Here is a 14,705-nt window from a genome sequence, read left to right on the forward strand (position 1 = left end):
TTTTTTTTATCTTCTTAATAAAAAAAGGCCACAGCGCACGACCCATGACATTACAAACTGCTACGCGTTAAAACTAGACGCAAACAACGGCAGCTGAAACCAATTAAAATATTGCAAAAGCGGCGAGCTTTCTGCCATGCATGACCCCGTGTCATCCTGATTGATCCCTGTTCTTCCATCGTCATCCATGCGGCATGCAGAAGCAGGCGAAGAAAAGCATTCAACTCGGGCAAAGGAGGACGTTAAACACCATTTAATTACAGGCTTCACCATTCTACAGTAGCTAAGGGCACATAAAGGTACATCACCAACAAGAGAAAAACGATAACATGAAAAGAAAACTGGGAGTGGTAGCGTTAAAACGAGATCACTGCTTAATTAATTAACCAATCATCAGCGACGACGTCGGTGGCGGCTCGTTAAGATCGAAAGGCAAATCGCTCCCTAAATCCCGAAACAGAGACATTGCAGAAGGTGAAGGCGATGCCTGCATAGCCGGAGGTGGCAGGCCATCAACATGGGCGAAGCGGCCGAGAACGAGCGCAGTTGACGGTGGAGGTGTTGGATTAGGCTGCGGCGGGAGAAGCCAGAGGTGGCAGGGGAGGTTGAGATCGAGATGCGGCGGTGGCGGGGGCGGCGGCGGATTGGGGTGATAGGGGAAGTTAGTCTTGGCTTTGGCACCACGTAGTGACCGGGCGGCACGGTCGTAGGCAAGCGCAGCCTCCTCGGGGGTGTCGAAGGTGCCGAGCCACACTCGTGTTTTCTTCCATGGGTCTCGTATCTCCGCCGCGTACCTTCCCCACGGTCGCTTCCTCACCCCGCGGTAATGATGACCCTCACCTCGCGACGCCATGATTTCTTGCTCGATCTCAGGGAAGCAGAAGCACTGAAACAAAAGAGATGAAGAAAAGATAAGAAACAAGGAAAGGGAAGGAGGAGGAGGACAGAAGCTCCGAAACAAGATCTTAGGAGAGGCTGAGAAGTAAAAAGGAAGGGAAGGAGAAGAGAGAGGAGGAGAGCCGCCGCCCGATTTGACGTGTCGCAGGGGGCAGGTCATGTGACCGCTCTCTCCAACGCTCACTGCATTACCACATCCACCACCGCAGATTGACGTCAGCCCTACACACCTCTGCAGCCCCTCCCCACCTGCCGTACGGACTGTGGAGCGGCGCCTGCCGCCATAGCTTACTACTAGTATTATCATTATTAATATTCACTTTAAAACACCAGCCTTTTCTCTCTCTTCTTGTTCTCGGAGGCAGAGGCAATGCGCAGCGCAGCTACGCAGAGGAGAAAGGCGAAGGGAATAAAGGCAGTGGGAGGGGAAAGGGGATGCGTGTCGACCGGTGGATGGAGGAGTAGGGATGGGGGCGCTGCAGCCGGCTCTGCTGCCCCACGTGGAGCACAGCGGTGCCGTGTCGTGGGGCGGGGAACAGCAACGCCACAAGTTGCGTGCGTGCGTGCGTGCGTGCGTGCGTGGGCGCGCCGAAGAATCTCACACCTTGCAAGCTAAGACTACTTGGTTAAACAAATAAACTTGTGGCCCTATAACTGTTCTCACCATTGACAAGCCAGCCACTTTCATTAATTAATCTACTACTACTACACCAGCTCCACCACCGCCACCCCAACGAGTCGTGGAAAATGATGCCGTCTTCATCTTCATCGTCGTCGTCTCTGTCGCTGTGGTGGGGTGCGTGTACCTTCTGCTGCAGCTCAGCAGCGCCTGCGCGGCTCTGTCGCTGTGGACGGTGTGGCGCACTAAACGCAACGCGCAATAAATTAATTAAATGCTGCAATCAGTCTTTCTATTTAAACAGAAATATTAATTATTTTAAATGATTTAATGGCATGCTTCTTCTCTCTTTCGCCCCGTGACGGAGAGAGAGAGAGAGAATGGGAGGCCGCCTCGGGAATGGATGAGACTGAGAGACTGATGGTGTACGAAACACGTAACAGGGAGAGGTACACCAGGGGGAGGCGTGAGACGTTGCGAGTGTTGGTGTTGGCTGTGGGGGAGCTGATGAGTTGAGAGAGACAGCATATAATGCAACCGAGAGAGTCGTTGAGAAGGTAAAGATTTGATGGGTGAGGTGAGAAGGGAAAAAGGTAACACGCTTGTACTCCACGCCGCATGTTCGCACTTTGTATTGGTAAGCGATCATGATGATGCCATGCGGCTCCCCTACATTTGCACCCGTTGGATCCATCCCAGTGGCACCAAACGTGCGGCTGCGATTAACCCTGCCAAGATCCAACCGGAGGAAATTCCCGGTTCGAGCAATTTCATACACGACGCAGCATTCACTTCTCTGCTGGTTGGTTCGCTATTAACTATTTTGTTCAATTATTGTGTGCGACACTAGGCCTGGACGGGACAGGCCGGCCTGGGCTAGCAATGTTGCTGTCAGTTTAGACTTTGTGCCTATGCAATTAAAATGATGCTACACTAAATTTACAAGACGATAACAATTTCTCTACAAATTTACAAGATGATCACAATTTCTCTACAATTGATTATCGAACAAACTTTGTAAATTCAGATTTTATCCAAGTACTTAAGCGTAAACCTTTTGAGATAGATTAAATGATCACACAATCAAATTTAATTAATCTACAATTGTGATGGTAGATCAAAGTTCAAAACATTAATTCCATTTGTTATTTCATGACTATTGCGAGTTTATTTTGAGTTTTCTTCTCTATTGTGATTGTTCTGGTTACTAAATCTTACTAATTTCAAACATGTTGCATAAGAATTTAAATTGGGACCTTGAAGCATTATTAATTATAAGATGGAATGATCAAGTAAACATTATGATTTCTTGCAATCCGATTCTACATTAATTATTGCATAAGATAGTTTATCAAATTTAATAGACCTAAATGAAGCGAAGCACTTGGAACTAATTAAAATTGCGGCAGGAAAGCTTACATAGAATTGCTAGGATCGGCTTTCCTGCGACAGCGATGAAAAAACTGTCACATAATTAGCAGATAATTAAACTAAAACAAATGGGATTGAACTTAAAGTGAATTTCATGAAAAGATAGATAATAACACCACTCTCAACTACACATGCACACACGATATAGGAATGCTATTGATGGATTAAAGAAACTAAACAAAGCAACTAATGATTAGAAAGAACCAGTTCTATCCATATATAGAAATGTATCACTTTAAAAAAAAACACACAGAAAATGAGATCACTGATAGGAAGATCCAAGCAACTCAGAAGAAATCAAAAGAATGTTAACAAACATGGTGAATTCAAGAAACAAAAATGGCATCTTTAGGATATTCCTCTCAAGAGCTGTTAGAATTCTACTCGTCATTGCAATGTCTTTGTGCCCTTTGTTATTCATATCATAAATGCACCTACTTATACTGCTTTTTAATTACTCTCACTTGCGGTACTGTATGGACTTCCCTTTAGCTTCATTACACAATGCTATCCTCACTGTTTCTTCTTCCTCAGCGGGTGATCTGTGCAGGTAAATGGACAAATTGCGCTCACTCATACAGTTTCCATGAATGGCTGGATGTCCAATTCCCGATGTGCCTATTCTGTCATTCTTGGAAAATGTGCCTTCACAAAGACTTTCTCAGAACCAGAAACCAGAATATCACTCATTCCAACGATATAACTTAGAATTCAGCCTAATGGTAAGTGCACATAAATAATTTGTTGTGATCGTATATCCAGTAGCCCCCGCTCACCATGTTATAAATGATATGATGTGTTAAAACATTTAACAGAATAAATAAGAGTATCAAAATTTAAATTTTAATAACAATGAATATTGTAAAGATTAACTTTTAAATATATATATATAAATTATACTATAAATTTATTTGATACATAAACTAAGAGGAAAGTCATACTTTAAAATTAATCAAACTTTTAGATTATTAGAAAAATGAGTACAGATTGGATAGCAATGAATGCAGAGTCTAAAATTATGAATTGAAACATGGTCAGTATCACACACTTGATTAATCTCAGTCACACAAAAGAATGTTCAGAACTTTAGTATTACAAGGCATGATAAATTTTTCTAAAGATATATATATGAGTACGCATGGGAGTTTTCGGACTGCAATTATCAGCTAGCTTTAGACCCAGTAGGATAAAAAAATGACGAGTGCATTTCAGAGTGCTTATCCAAAATGGGCATCGTCCTTCGTCTTCGTCCAAATAGTTATTCTGATTTGATGCTGCTAGTTGAGAACAATGAAGGATACAGTTTTATCCTTTGGTGGGAAGAGAGGCAGGTTTGCTTAATTAATAACATTAAACTCTCAGAAACCGGTACGTCTTGATTATGATAATACCGATTACTGTGTTGCTCAGATAGCCCGAGGAGACAATATAATATAACTCTTGATAAAAGCAATTGATTCTTCACGAGTTACTCTTTCGTCGACAGAATTTTGCATTCTATAGGATGAATTTATGATATTTAATTATGGACTAATAAAATTGTGTTATTAAATTTAGATGCATAAATTAATATTAATATAAATAAAAATATATTTCCTTAGTAGTTAGAATCAATAATGTTGTAAAACAATTTCCTCATTCGAGTGGTATTAGAACTAACACAGAATGAAACATCATCTCAGAAAGATTGCTTATCATATTTGGATCCATTTAGAATCTTTCCTTATCATATCTTAGTTTTCAATTTTACATTTCCTTAGGAAATGGAATTGTATTGAATTCAGCTAATTGCTAGACTGATACATATATCTTTTATTATTTATCTGGGGTTCATTAATCTACCTTTTACCCGTTTAATTAAATTCGACAAAAGGTGGAACCTTTTGACATCATATTGTTATTTCATTTACTCTCCTTAAACCTCGATCGGTGAACAAGATAAGTGAATTCCTTCTCCCTCTTCTCTTATGACAGATGTTTTTGACAGACAACTAAGTTCTGGTTGTCCCCATATGACAGATTAGCTTCAAATTCTATCAAGCTGGTCAATCTTAAATTGGCCAAATTACAGCCACAGTCGAGACAACGTTGGACAACGTTGGCTGTTTAACTCCTCGATATGAGCTCAGCCATTCGGTATGAAAATTGTGCTAATTAACAAACCAGATACTGGAAATAATGAGAACAGTGACACAATAAAAATAGGTGTTAGGATCATCAACTTATACGGCATGACGTGGCATAAAACATTTGACAAATTCGCACCAAAAGTTCGTAGCATCCTTGCAGCCATGATGATTATCGTCACTAATCTTGCTTCTAATTTGTCGTCGTACAGAATTAAGCATAAAACAGAGAGTTTTCAATCAAATCAATACTAATGTCTAATTCATTATAGTCTAATATGAGAGTTTAGGACACCCTTGAGAATGTTGTTGTGCTGATCACATCACCATAAGATCAGTTTGGGTGGGCTGGCATGCACAAAATTATAAGTGCACTGGGGCAAAGTTGTTGTGTTTCTTTAATTAACCACAGCATGCCCAATAACTCACAAAAACACTTTTCCTGTTTCATGACCAAACATGTGTAGAGTGTCTCCTTGATTCCAATTTGGGTGGGCCTCTAGCTTCGAGTTATCATCGTCTATGTCACACCTGTCTTATCCCCTCCCCTGTGAACTATTAATGCGAGTCTTCTTTTACGTACGTTTCCCACTATTATTTTTTAATCTCGAGTTTAATGCCTCATCAATAGATCTTGCATTTGCTTATTAGAAGGTCTAATAGATTTATACTTGCTCATCATAGCTTATATTGTTAAGCCAAACCAGCGTCTTTTTTATCAAGATCCACGAAGAGCATAAAAAAAAGAGTTAGGTAAGTTACTAGTTTTAATTTATGCAGTATCTGGATGAGAGATGAGAGTGAAATTGAGATAACTCTACCATCACTTAAACTATTGAGAACTAATAATGAAGTTGGCAATATTAAAGGGGTGAGATCTCATTTTATTTGCTACTCTAAGATAGGGGGGAGGGGGGCCGAAAATGAAGATTTGTGGATTGAACACGCGACTTTCAAATCTTGGTATTTATGTGATGAGTGTTATTGTGCAATTTTAAAACAAGAGAACCAAACGTGACTAGATGTCGATATGGATCAAAGGGTACTAAAAAATTATAATAAACTGAAGTATCATGTATTGTTGTATGTGAAAAATTGGCCTGGAGTGCAGATGTAGAATGGAGAGAAAGGAGTTGGAAATGACAAAGATTCCCTCCATGGTTGAGATGGTAGGAGAGGTGAATTTGAGACAGGGACTGTTTTTACTTGGTTGTATTATCGCCAGCGGAACAAGGGTGAGGGAGGAGCTTTAAATGGGACGATATCATATCCTGCCAATCTCAAGAATAGACTTCAATACCGTCTTCCAGAATTCGAGTTTATCTCCTACTGATTGACCATTGACTTCTAACTTATAATGAAAATTTCCATATATTAGCACACTGAAAATAATTAAGATAATAGTTCTGGGAGATAATTTTCTGGATCTTCAACTCAATCTCAGGAACAGTCGAACTAAAGACAAAGGATTAGGTAGCAATTGTATTCCATGGTCAAAGTAAGAAGTTAGAAAGAATAGGTTTAGGTGGAAGTTGTCCCTGTGGCAGGGTACACTGGCCCGCAATTGGTGCTCTTAACTCCGCCAGCTGCAGCTGAGCAGAGCAGCACTTGCGCTTCAATTCAAGCCCCTTATTTCTTCAAGTTGAAGCTCTTTCATTCCCTTCTCCGCCTTTGCCTTTGCCATTCTCTACCTTCTCAAGGACAGCTGACACGTTTAACTTAATCTGCTTCGTCTTTGTTTAAACAACCCACTTTTCATTTGTTTATGCGTCACGAGGCACCGCCCCAAGGCAGAGGCACGTGCTCACGTGCCTCGGCCTTTAGTTTATTCCTTGCTGCCAGTCTCAGTGCCAGTGCTTTGTTAAATTTGATTAGATTTGTCTGTTTTTTTTTCCTTCCTAACTGATGTTCAGTAGCTCTGTAATCAGAGTATATAGTTAAACCCGGTGGTAAAAGTTAGGACCACTCGTGGATGGAGATGGCTATTGGAATGGAAGGAAAGTAGCTAGTGGTAGAAGCAGCAGCAGCCCGACAATAAATGGTCAGAAATCTAAGGAAAATTTCTTTTTTTGCTAACTGTTCCTCTGATGCCTTGCAACTGAACAGAGCTATAGAGATTGGAAAGTGCAAGAGCAAAGGGCGATCGGGGATTCTCCTTTAGAATATCTAGAAATTAACCTACATACAAGAATAGATTGAGGTGAGGTTTTGGTTAGTAGGAGGAGAAAAGAGAGAGATAGAGAAGAAATGGTGGGCTCCGGACGAGGGGACAGTAGGAGCAAGGAGGCGATGGGGATGATGGCTCTGCATGAGGCTCTCAGGAACGTCTGCCTCAGCTCGGATTGGACTTACTCTGTTTTCTGGACCATACGCCCACGCCCGTACTCTCTCTCTCTCTCTCTCTCTCTGCTACGTTCGCAAGCTCTTTTTTCGTTTCCTTAATTGCTGTTGATTAATTCGTTTTTATGAAACTGGCGAGCAGGAGGAGTAGAAGTGGCAATGTCTGCAAGGTGGTGGGCGACGACAATGGCAGCCTGTGAGTTGTCGCCACTAATTGCTCGTCTGATTTCTTGTAAAGATTTGAATCCTCGTCCAAATTTGCTAATTCCCTCAGGGATATGATAAAAATGTAGGATGTTAATGTGGGAAGATGGATTTTGCCAGACAAGTGCAGCAGGGTGCGTGGACGGGGACGATCCTGTGAGGAAGGCCTTCAGCAAGATGTCCATTCAACTCTACAACTATGGAGAAGGGTGGGTAATCGGTAGGTGCTGAGGGATAATCATTGACCATAGAAGAAACAACTCTTCATTCTTAATTAGCACCTTCCCTTGCGTCATTACCTCTTCAATCATTTTCTGTTAAAATAACGATTTGGATCACTTCTGTCTGTCATTGGTTAGTGAATTGGCCAAAAGATGAGTGTGGTTTTTCTTTCTTTTGCTAATGGTTTGCGGTTGGGCTTGAGCTGAGAAATTGATCGAACCGTGCAGCTTGATGGGGAAGGTTGCTTCTGATAAGTGTCACAAATGGGTGTTCAAGGAACCTTCGGATCAATGCGAGGCCAGCATCACCAGCTACTGGCAGAGTTCCTTTGATGCTGTACGTCGTAGCCAGTCTCTGTTTTTTTTTTCCCCCTTGTTTTTAACCTTTTAGTTGACAAAAGAATGAGAATCATTGTGCCTGCAAAAGAATGAGAATCGGATGCCTTATAAACTTTAATCTCGCTGGTCTTTCTAGGCATCCATTTGCATGCATTAAATCATTGTGACTGGAGCTTTATTCTTTGTTTTGCTTTGTGAATGCAGCTTCCACCAGAATGGACCGATCAATTTGCCTCTGGCATTCAGGCAACACACTTTTCCCTTTTTAATTTTCTTTTCTAAACTTGTAAACTACTTTTAGTTAAGTTGTGATCTTTGGATCAGACTATAGCTGTGATCCAAGTAGGCCATGGCCTCCTCCAACTTGGTTCCTGCAAGATAGTAAGTGTTAGTTGCTGATTTCCTGCAACTTGGATTATGTGTATTTTTATTTTCTAAAGATCACATTAAGATTCAAACTTCGGAACACATTAGATACCAGAGGACCTGCATTTCGTGTTGAGAATGAGGCAGATGTTTGAATCGCTCGGGCACCAATCCAGCTTCTTCCTCTCTCAGCTCTACTCCTCCAGGAACAGCAGCGCTACTTCCTCTGTTGCATTCAATCAAATGCCTGCTCCGAATCCACCGTCGCTCTACAACTGGAGCCACTCTGCCTCTCTGAATTCTCCCGCAATGTACCAACCTTCTCCCCATGGTGGATTTCCTAACAACAAGGACTTCACCCGCCTCTTCCTTCCTCGCTCCGCCGGAGCTCAACTGGAAGAGCCGGATCCAGACCTGCGCTGGCCCAATGGCCTCTCTTTTTTTTCTGCTCTCACAGGAAAACCAGACGATGCCAAGATTCTATTCAACTCCGAGGTGATGGGAGACAAGATTCAGCATGCTTCTGTGAACCTTTACGGCAACGGTGACGAGGCGAAGGGTGTTCTCGATACTCCAAGTATCCATGGCCATGGAGGTGAGGCCGTGCTTGGTGTGGATAACACAGAGGACTTCTTGAGTTTGGAGAGCCACTCCAGCAGAACCAGGAAAATGGAGAATATGATGGAGAACTACTTGAACTAGTTTACTGTACTTCTGAGATTGTTTCGTCTCCTGTTAGGATTAAACCATCTTAGTTTGATCAAATTTGCTCTCCGCTGTCATCAGCTGCCATGGCTTCTTGTTGTACATTTTCACGATGCTACAGAGTAAAATGTGGCATCTTCATTTTGATGGAATCTAATTTCAAATAATTAAGACAAATATTTGAATTTTATAAATTAACCTGCTAATTTCTTTTGCAGTAGTTCAAGTATCACATTTTCGCAATTATAAAATTAGCGACGGAGACAGCCCCATATTTTCTGCTGTTAAGACGAAGTTATGAAACTGTCTGCGACACTTGTGCCAGGCAAGCTTGAAGTGTATATAGCTGTTATTGATTCAATTTAAACTGTTTGTTCAAACTGGTTCCTTTCTGGCACAACAACTAACTGTAGAACACAAGCACGTTATAGGATACGATACGACGAAACTCACAGATTGGCAAATAGTGTGTAAAGGTCAACACTCGTTTTTCTTTGGGGACAATTGTGCAGCTGCTTGCATACTTTGTATAGAAGCAATAAATGTAGTGTTTGCATTGTTTGAATGCGTTGTCTGCACGAAACACTATTGAGACCATAGCTATCTCTTTCTTGCATATTATCAAAGAATTATTGTCACTGCCATGTTGACATCTCTCCCATGCACAATTATGAAGCCAGGATCCCATCAGGTTTTCTGCCATTAGAGTCCGAGACCAAACACAGAGGTGGACGAACCCATCAAAATCTACATATTTGTCTCCTATCATATAGATGGAAAAAGTAGAGTAGACTAAGTTCCACTCTTTTGTTGTTTATCTTCGTCGTAGTTAAACTGTTTTCAATATCAAAAAGTTTCATGAAACTTATCTATGGAAATGCACCTTATCGACAAACTTGTTCCTGTGGCAAATTATGATCCAGAACTCATGCTTCGCTATTATTTACCATCTTTGCTATTTATTTGTTGAACCAATCCCATTGTCTTTCATAGAAATAGTTGTCATTGTTTGCACTTTACTTTGATTCGATTCATTATAGATATTTATCAATACTCACATTAACTGCAAATGATATTGTGGGGGTAAGCAGTGAAAACCTAATCCATGCATGCTTCCAAGAACATTTGAAAAGAACTGAACCTTGTAACTACCATTGGCATCATCTCCGTTTACTTCCAATACAATCATTCCTAGGCCAACCTCCGTAGTAAAGGCATGGCATGTGGACTCAACCTCGAAGCTACCAAATTTCAGGTGCCCTGCATTCTCTTCTTCAATCTGAAAGAGCAGTGTCAACTGTTAGATCATCAACGACCATTCAGTGACTGATCATGACCCGCAGGCTGCCGCATGTTATGTGTCCAAGAGAACAGTACAAGTTTTGATTGGGGAACTGCATGCACGATCCAAATTCATGTCATGAGTTCCACAGCCATGAAACGATCGATGGAGAATATCCATCGAAGTTTAATTTTCAGAGGCGACGTCGAAATCAGGAAAATAGAAGGCCATGGAAACTTGTGTTACAAAAGCAAGCTAAGCGTGCCAATTAATAATGAAAAGTACGTACGTCATGGAGACTTTTAACACAAGACTTGTTTAAAAATAAGGTTTTTTAAGCATGATTTCAGGGATGTTGTCTCGCTGCTCGAGTATCAAAGTCAGGGGTTGGCACTCAGTAGCAAGTTAACTTATATCGGGGATGTTGTCTGTTAGGCACGGACCCCGTTGAGGAGCAGTGTTGCTGTTTTTTTTTTACAAATAAATTAACTATTGTCCATTAAGTAACTGTTTGGTAAACCACTCTCAATGCAATTGTTACCTTCAAATTATAAAGGCGAGATTTAAATATTTTCCAATCCTGGATAATTGCCCTATCCACTCCATCCTTTTCCTAATCCCAATGACCCAATCTCCCAGGATCGAATAAATAATGCCTTCACTGCCTGCCCTACAGACATCTGCTCACAGAGCTACAACCCTACTTCAATCCCCGTTTCAGCTGTACCTCTAACCCTAAAAGAATAATAATAAATTTGAGGTATCGAACTGTTACTTCAAATCATATGTTTGTTATTCTATATATTTCAAAATTTATAGTATATAATCACATGCTTATGCCTGTTATACTATTTAACTGCTAGTTATATTGTATATTGGACCAATTCGGCTGAAGTAACACATTAAACTAGCAATATGTTAATCCACAAGAGACATCTAGAGCAATACTTAATCCTATATTATCCTACAAATGAAGGCATTTTGGTGCTATTGTTCTTTCATCTCACCTACAATTTTTTAAGCTCAGTGTTTTTGAAATTAAGTTTCCAAATCTTGATTTGATGAATTGAATTAATCGAAAGTATAATTCCAAGTGTTTGAGTTCAGGCTTTAGGTGAGAGAGCAGCCCTTGTGCAAAACAGTTCAAACTCCCATGCACCTCCTACCTAAAGTGACCACCTGTCCTTGGCAATGGCCATGGCAGACGTCCTACCTTATCTCTTCCCTCCATGTTGCATGTTCCATGTTCCATGTTCCATTCCCTTCCTCCTCCATCACCTCCCTGTCCCCACCTTCCACTCCCCTTCCTTCCCCCGCCCTCCACCCTATAAATAAACACCTTCCCTCCTCCATCCTTCCCATCTCGAACGCTGATCTCTCAATCAATTAGCCACCTTTAATTTTCTTCACTTGTAATCCCTTCACCAACATGTGCAATTCCAAGGACAAGTCCGGCCATGCAATGGAGATGGCGGATATCGGCGGCCGTCCGGTCCTGCAGCCTGCCTCCAACCGCATCGCCCCGCTGGAAGCTGCTCGGCCGCTGAAGAAGACCTTGCAGAAGTCCCTCTCTTTGCCCTCCTCGTTCGCCAAAAATGCAGCTCGAGCGGATGGGGATCACATTGCTCCTGTGACTCCTACTAAGCTCTCGCCCCCTGTCTCGCCCAAGCCAAAGCAGGCCAAGGCTGCTCCTCAGCGAGGCATTGAGTCCAACGGGTTGAATACGAGCAGTGATAAGATTGTGGTGCCGAAGCCGACTCCCACTAAGCCGCCGCGTCTAGTGATGAAGCGGTCAATGAGCTCCGTCGGAACCGGCCAACTGGCCGTGTCGCCGGAATCGATGTCCTTGCTTGGTTTTGACAGGGCTCCCGGCAGCATCGCCGCGGCGCAGAGGGAGCACGCCGTGCTCGCTCAAGCGCAGCGCAAGATGCGGATTGCGCACTACGGCCGCACGCCGTCGAAGCTTGACGGAAAGGTGGTTCCTGTTGACTATTCAACGCTCAATGATGTGAATAGCCAAGATGAGAAGAGATGCAGTTTCATCACATCAAATTCTGGTGAAAAAATGGCCTTTTTTTTACTCCCTTTTCCCTTCAGCGAGATCTTTGAATTGTCACTAATTTCTTGTTCTACGATTTAGATTCTGTGTATGTTGCATACCATGATGAGGAGTGGGGAGTGCCCGTCCATGATGACCGGTAAGCTTCCTTCTCTCCTGTCTTTATCTCTCTGCGTAGAGACTAGACTAAAGCAGTTGGTTCCTTTTCTTGCTTTTTTTTCCTTTTCTTTTCACAGGATGCTATTTGAATTACTAGTACTGGCAGGAGTTCAAGTTGGTTTGGATTGGACAACCATATTGAAGAAAAGGGAGGAATTCAAGTGAGAAAAAACAAAAATTATTGAATGTAGAATCCATAAAGCTACACTAAGATTCAAGTTTACTGATATGCCTACTGGGTTTGCAGGGTTGCTTTTGCCGAGTTCGACGCAGAGTTGGTGGCCAAGTTCACTGAGAGGCAAATGGCATCAGTTTGTGCAGCTTGTGTGTTGGATATAGGAATGGTTAGGGGAGTAATCGACAACGCTAAGAGAATCCTTGAGGTATTTGAATAACTACAATGTTAATTTGGTCCTCTTCTGCATTATTTTTTGCATGCTTTCACTCTAAAAAATTCTACATCAGCAAAACAACCTTGTTCTCTGAAAGGACTAGTAGTTCTCAGAACAATCCTAATAAAAAAACATAAAGAATCCGCTTAATTATTTCTGAAAATCCATAATAAAGCCATAAAGGATCACAATTACGATATAGAGACTTGGTGAATTTGACTACAAAGAAACACCCCAAAAAATTAAATTATAAGGAGGAAGCAGCTGCTAGTTGCCTCCTTTAACAACCGATCCAAATCTCTAATAGCACTCTGATAAGTACTCTGGGCTACCTGTTTAAGTTTTAACGTGAATGAGGTCAGGGGACCTCAACCCACATTAAAGATTATATTGTAATGCTCTTTATCCTACAAAACTTAGCAATATCACTGAAAAACTACAAGCACTCTGAAAGTGCTCCTATTTTTAACACATGATTATTTATGTCACTGGTATATATCCATGGCATGAATTCACAAACGTCAAGTAAACTCACTTCAGCTATTCTCTCCTGTTTATATTTGTTAAAATTTAGCATTCTTCAATTTTGAATTTTCTAATTAGACAGCACATGTGGCTGGGTGGACAGGTCAGAAGAGAGTTTACATCATTTGCCAATTACTTGTGGGGGTTCATCAACCACAAACCCCTCTCGCCCAACTACAGGTCGTGCAGGAAACTCCCGGTTAAGACATCCAAATCAGAGTCCATCAGCAAAGACATGGTGCGCCGTGGGTTCCGGTTCGTTGGCCCGACCGTAATCCATTCCTTCATGCAGGCTGCCGGGCTGACAAATGACCACCTCGTCTCATGCCCCCGCCACCTTCATTGCTCCATGACAACAACAACCAATGCCAATGGCCATCCTGCTTCCACTCTGACCGTCACTTTGTAAATTGATTAGCTAAGTGAGATTAGGTACCCTCTCCTTATTTGTAATAGAGGAATCTAGTGAGCTGTGACCACTTGTGTAACATGGTTGTCAAGTGTGTGTTTTTTCTTTATTTTTCTCAAATCTAATGATAGGGATGCTAAGGGAGGAGATTGCATAATTGCATGTGCCGAGGGGACATGGCATGTGAGCTGACAGCAATTAGCATGTATTATTGCCATGTGATATGACCACTACAACCTCAATAATTCCTTGAGCCATCATCCAACCCAGCTTCCTTACAGATCATGCCATTGGGGAAGAAGAATATATATTTTAATAACAAGCAAGCAATTGCTTTCCCTACTACTTTTCTTCTGTTTTAAGGTTTTTTTTTTTTTTTTTTTTTTTTCTGTGTGTGTGTGTTTGTGTGGTTTTGCATGCTTGGTCGAAAAGGCTGAGATATGCCACCCACCAATCTTGTGGAATTGTGGGTTAAGAGAGGAGTAAGAAATATAGAATGTGAAATTTCAATGTGGTTGACAATTAAATGTATACCTTTTGCATTGTTTCTCTTACCGTTTGCCAGAAGATCTTTAGCTTTGGTGTATTCCAGCTGCTGATATTTTTAGCTTATGAGCACAGAATATGGGCT

The 14,705-nt window shown here is 41.7% G+C and overlaps 3 protein-coding genes across 3 annotated transcripts; 2 read left to right on the top strand and 1 right to left on the bottom strand.

The window, feature by feature from the left end:
* Window positions 1-107: 107 nt before the first annotated feature.
* Window positions 108-1,226, bottom strand: LOC141824148 (uncharacterized). The gene has a single exon (XM_074711388.1). It carries the CDS (start codon window positions 1,202-1,204, stop codon window positions 383-385), a length of 822 nt encoding a protein of 273 aa, XP_074567489.1. The 5' UTR covers window positions 1,205-1,226; the 3' UTR covers window positions 108-382.
* A 5,801-nt stretch (window positions 1,227-7,027) lies between these two features.
* LOC141824147 (protein RICE SALT SENSITIVE 3-like) lies at window positions 7,028-9,394 on the top strand. The gene is made up of 8 exons (XM_074711387.1): window positions 7,028-7,114; window positions 7,180-7,454; window positions 7,556-7,609; window positions 7,707-7,826; window positions 8,067-8,175; window positions 8,382-8,423; window positions 8,502-8,558; window positions 8,652-9,394. Exons 2-8 carry the CDS (start codon window positions 7,321-7,323, stop codon window positions 9,243-9,245), a joined length of 1,110 nt encoding a protein of 369 aa, XP_074567488.1. The 5' UTR covers window positions 7,028-7,114; window positions 7,180-7,320; the 3' UTR covers window positions 9,246-9,394.
* A 2,471-nt stretch (window positions 9,395-11,865) lies between these two features.
* On the top strand, window positions 11,866-14,416 carry LOC141824145 (uncharacterized). The gene is made up of 5 exons (XM_074711386.1): window positions 11,866-12,587; window positions 12,671-12,728; window positions 12,826-12,909; window positions 12,996-13,131; window positions 13,769-14,416. Exons 1-5 carry the CDS (start codon window positions 11,960-11,962, stop codon window positions 14,072-14,074), a joined length of 1,212 nt encoding a protein of 403 aa, XP_074567487.1. The 5' UTR covers window positions 11,866-11,959; the 3' UTR covers window positions 14,075-14,416.
* Window positions 14,417-14,705: the final 289 nt, after the last annotated feature.

The sequence above is a fragment of the Curcuma longa genome, chromosome 3 (assembly GCF_044706935.1).
Source record: "Curcuma longa cultivar G26 ecotype Majalengka, Jawa Barat chromosome 3, ITB_CL_G26_1.1, whole genome shotgun sequence".
NCBI lineage: Eukaryota > Viridiplantae > Streptophyta > Magnoliopsida > Zingiberales > Zingiberaceae > Curcuma > Curcuma longa.

What these genes read in the sequence shown, in the direction of transcription:
- LOC141824148 (XM_074711388.1), bottom strand. Translation starts at nt 1,204, where the DNA reads ATGATAATACTAGTAGTAAGCTATGGCGGCAGGCGCCGCTCCACAGTC.
- LOC141824147 (XM_074711387.1), top strand. Translation starts at nt 7,321, where the DNA reads ATGGTGGGCTCCGGACGAGGGGACAGTAGGAGCAAGGAGGCGATGGGG. An exon ending in CTCTACAACTATGGAGAAGG is followed by an intron (nt 7,827 to 8,066) that starts GTGGGTAATCGG and finishes CGAACCGTGCAG; the next exon opens with CTTGATGGGGAAGGTTGCTT. An exon ending in GGCAGAGTTCCTTTGATGCT is followed by an intron (nt 8,176 to 8,381) that starts GTACGTCGTAGC and finishes TTGTGAATGCAG; the next exon opens with CTTCCACCAGAATGGACCGA.
- LOC141824145 (XM_074711386.1), top strand. Translation starts at nt 11,960, where the DNA reads ATGTGCAATTCCAAGGACAAGTCCGGCCATGCAATGGAGATGGCGGAT. An exon ending in TTTCATCACATCAAATTCTG is followed by an intron (nt 12,588 to 12,670) that starts GTGAAAAAATGG and finishes TCTACGATTTAG; the next exon opens with ATTCTGTGTATGTTGCATAC. An exon ending in AAGAAAAGGGAGGAATTCAA is followed by an intron (nt 12,910 to 12,995) that starts GTGAGAAAAAAC and finishes CTGGGTTTGCAG; the next exon opens with GGTTGCTTTTGCCGAGTTCG.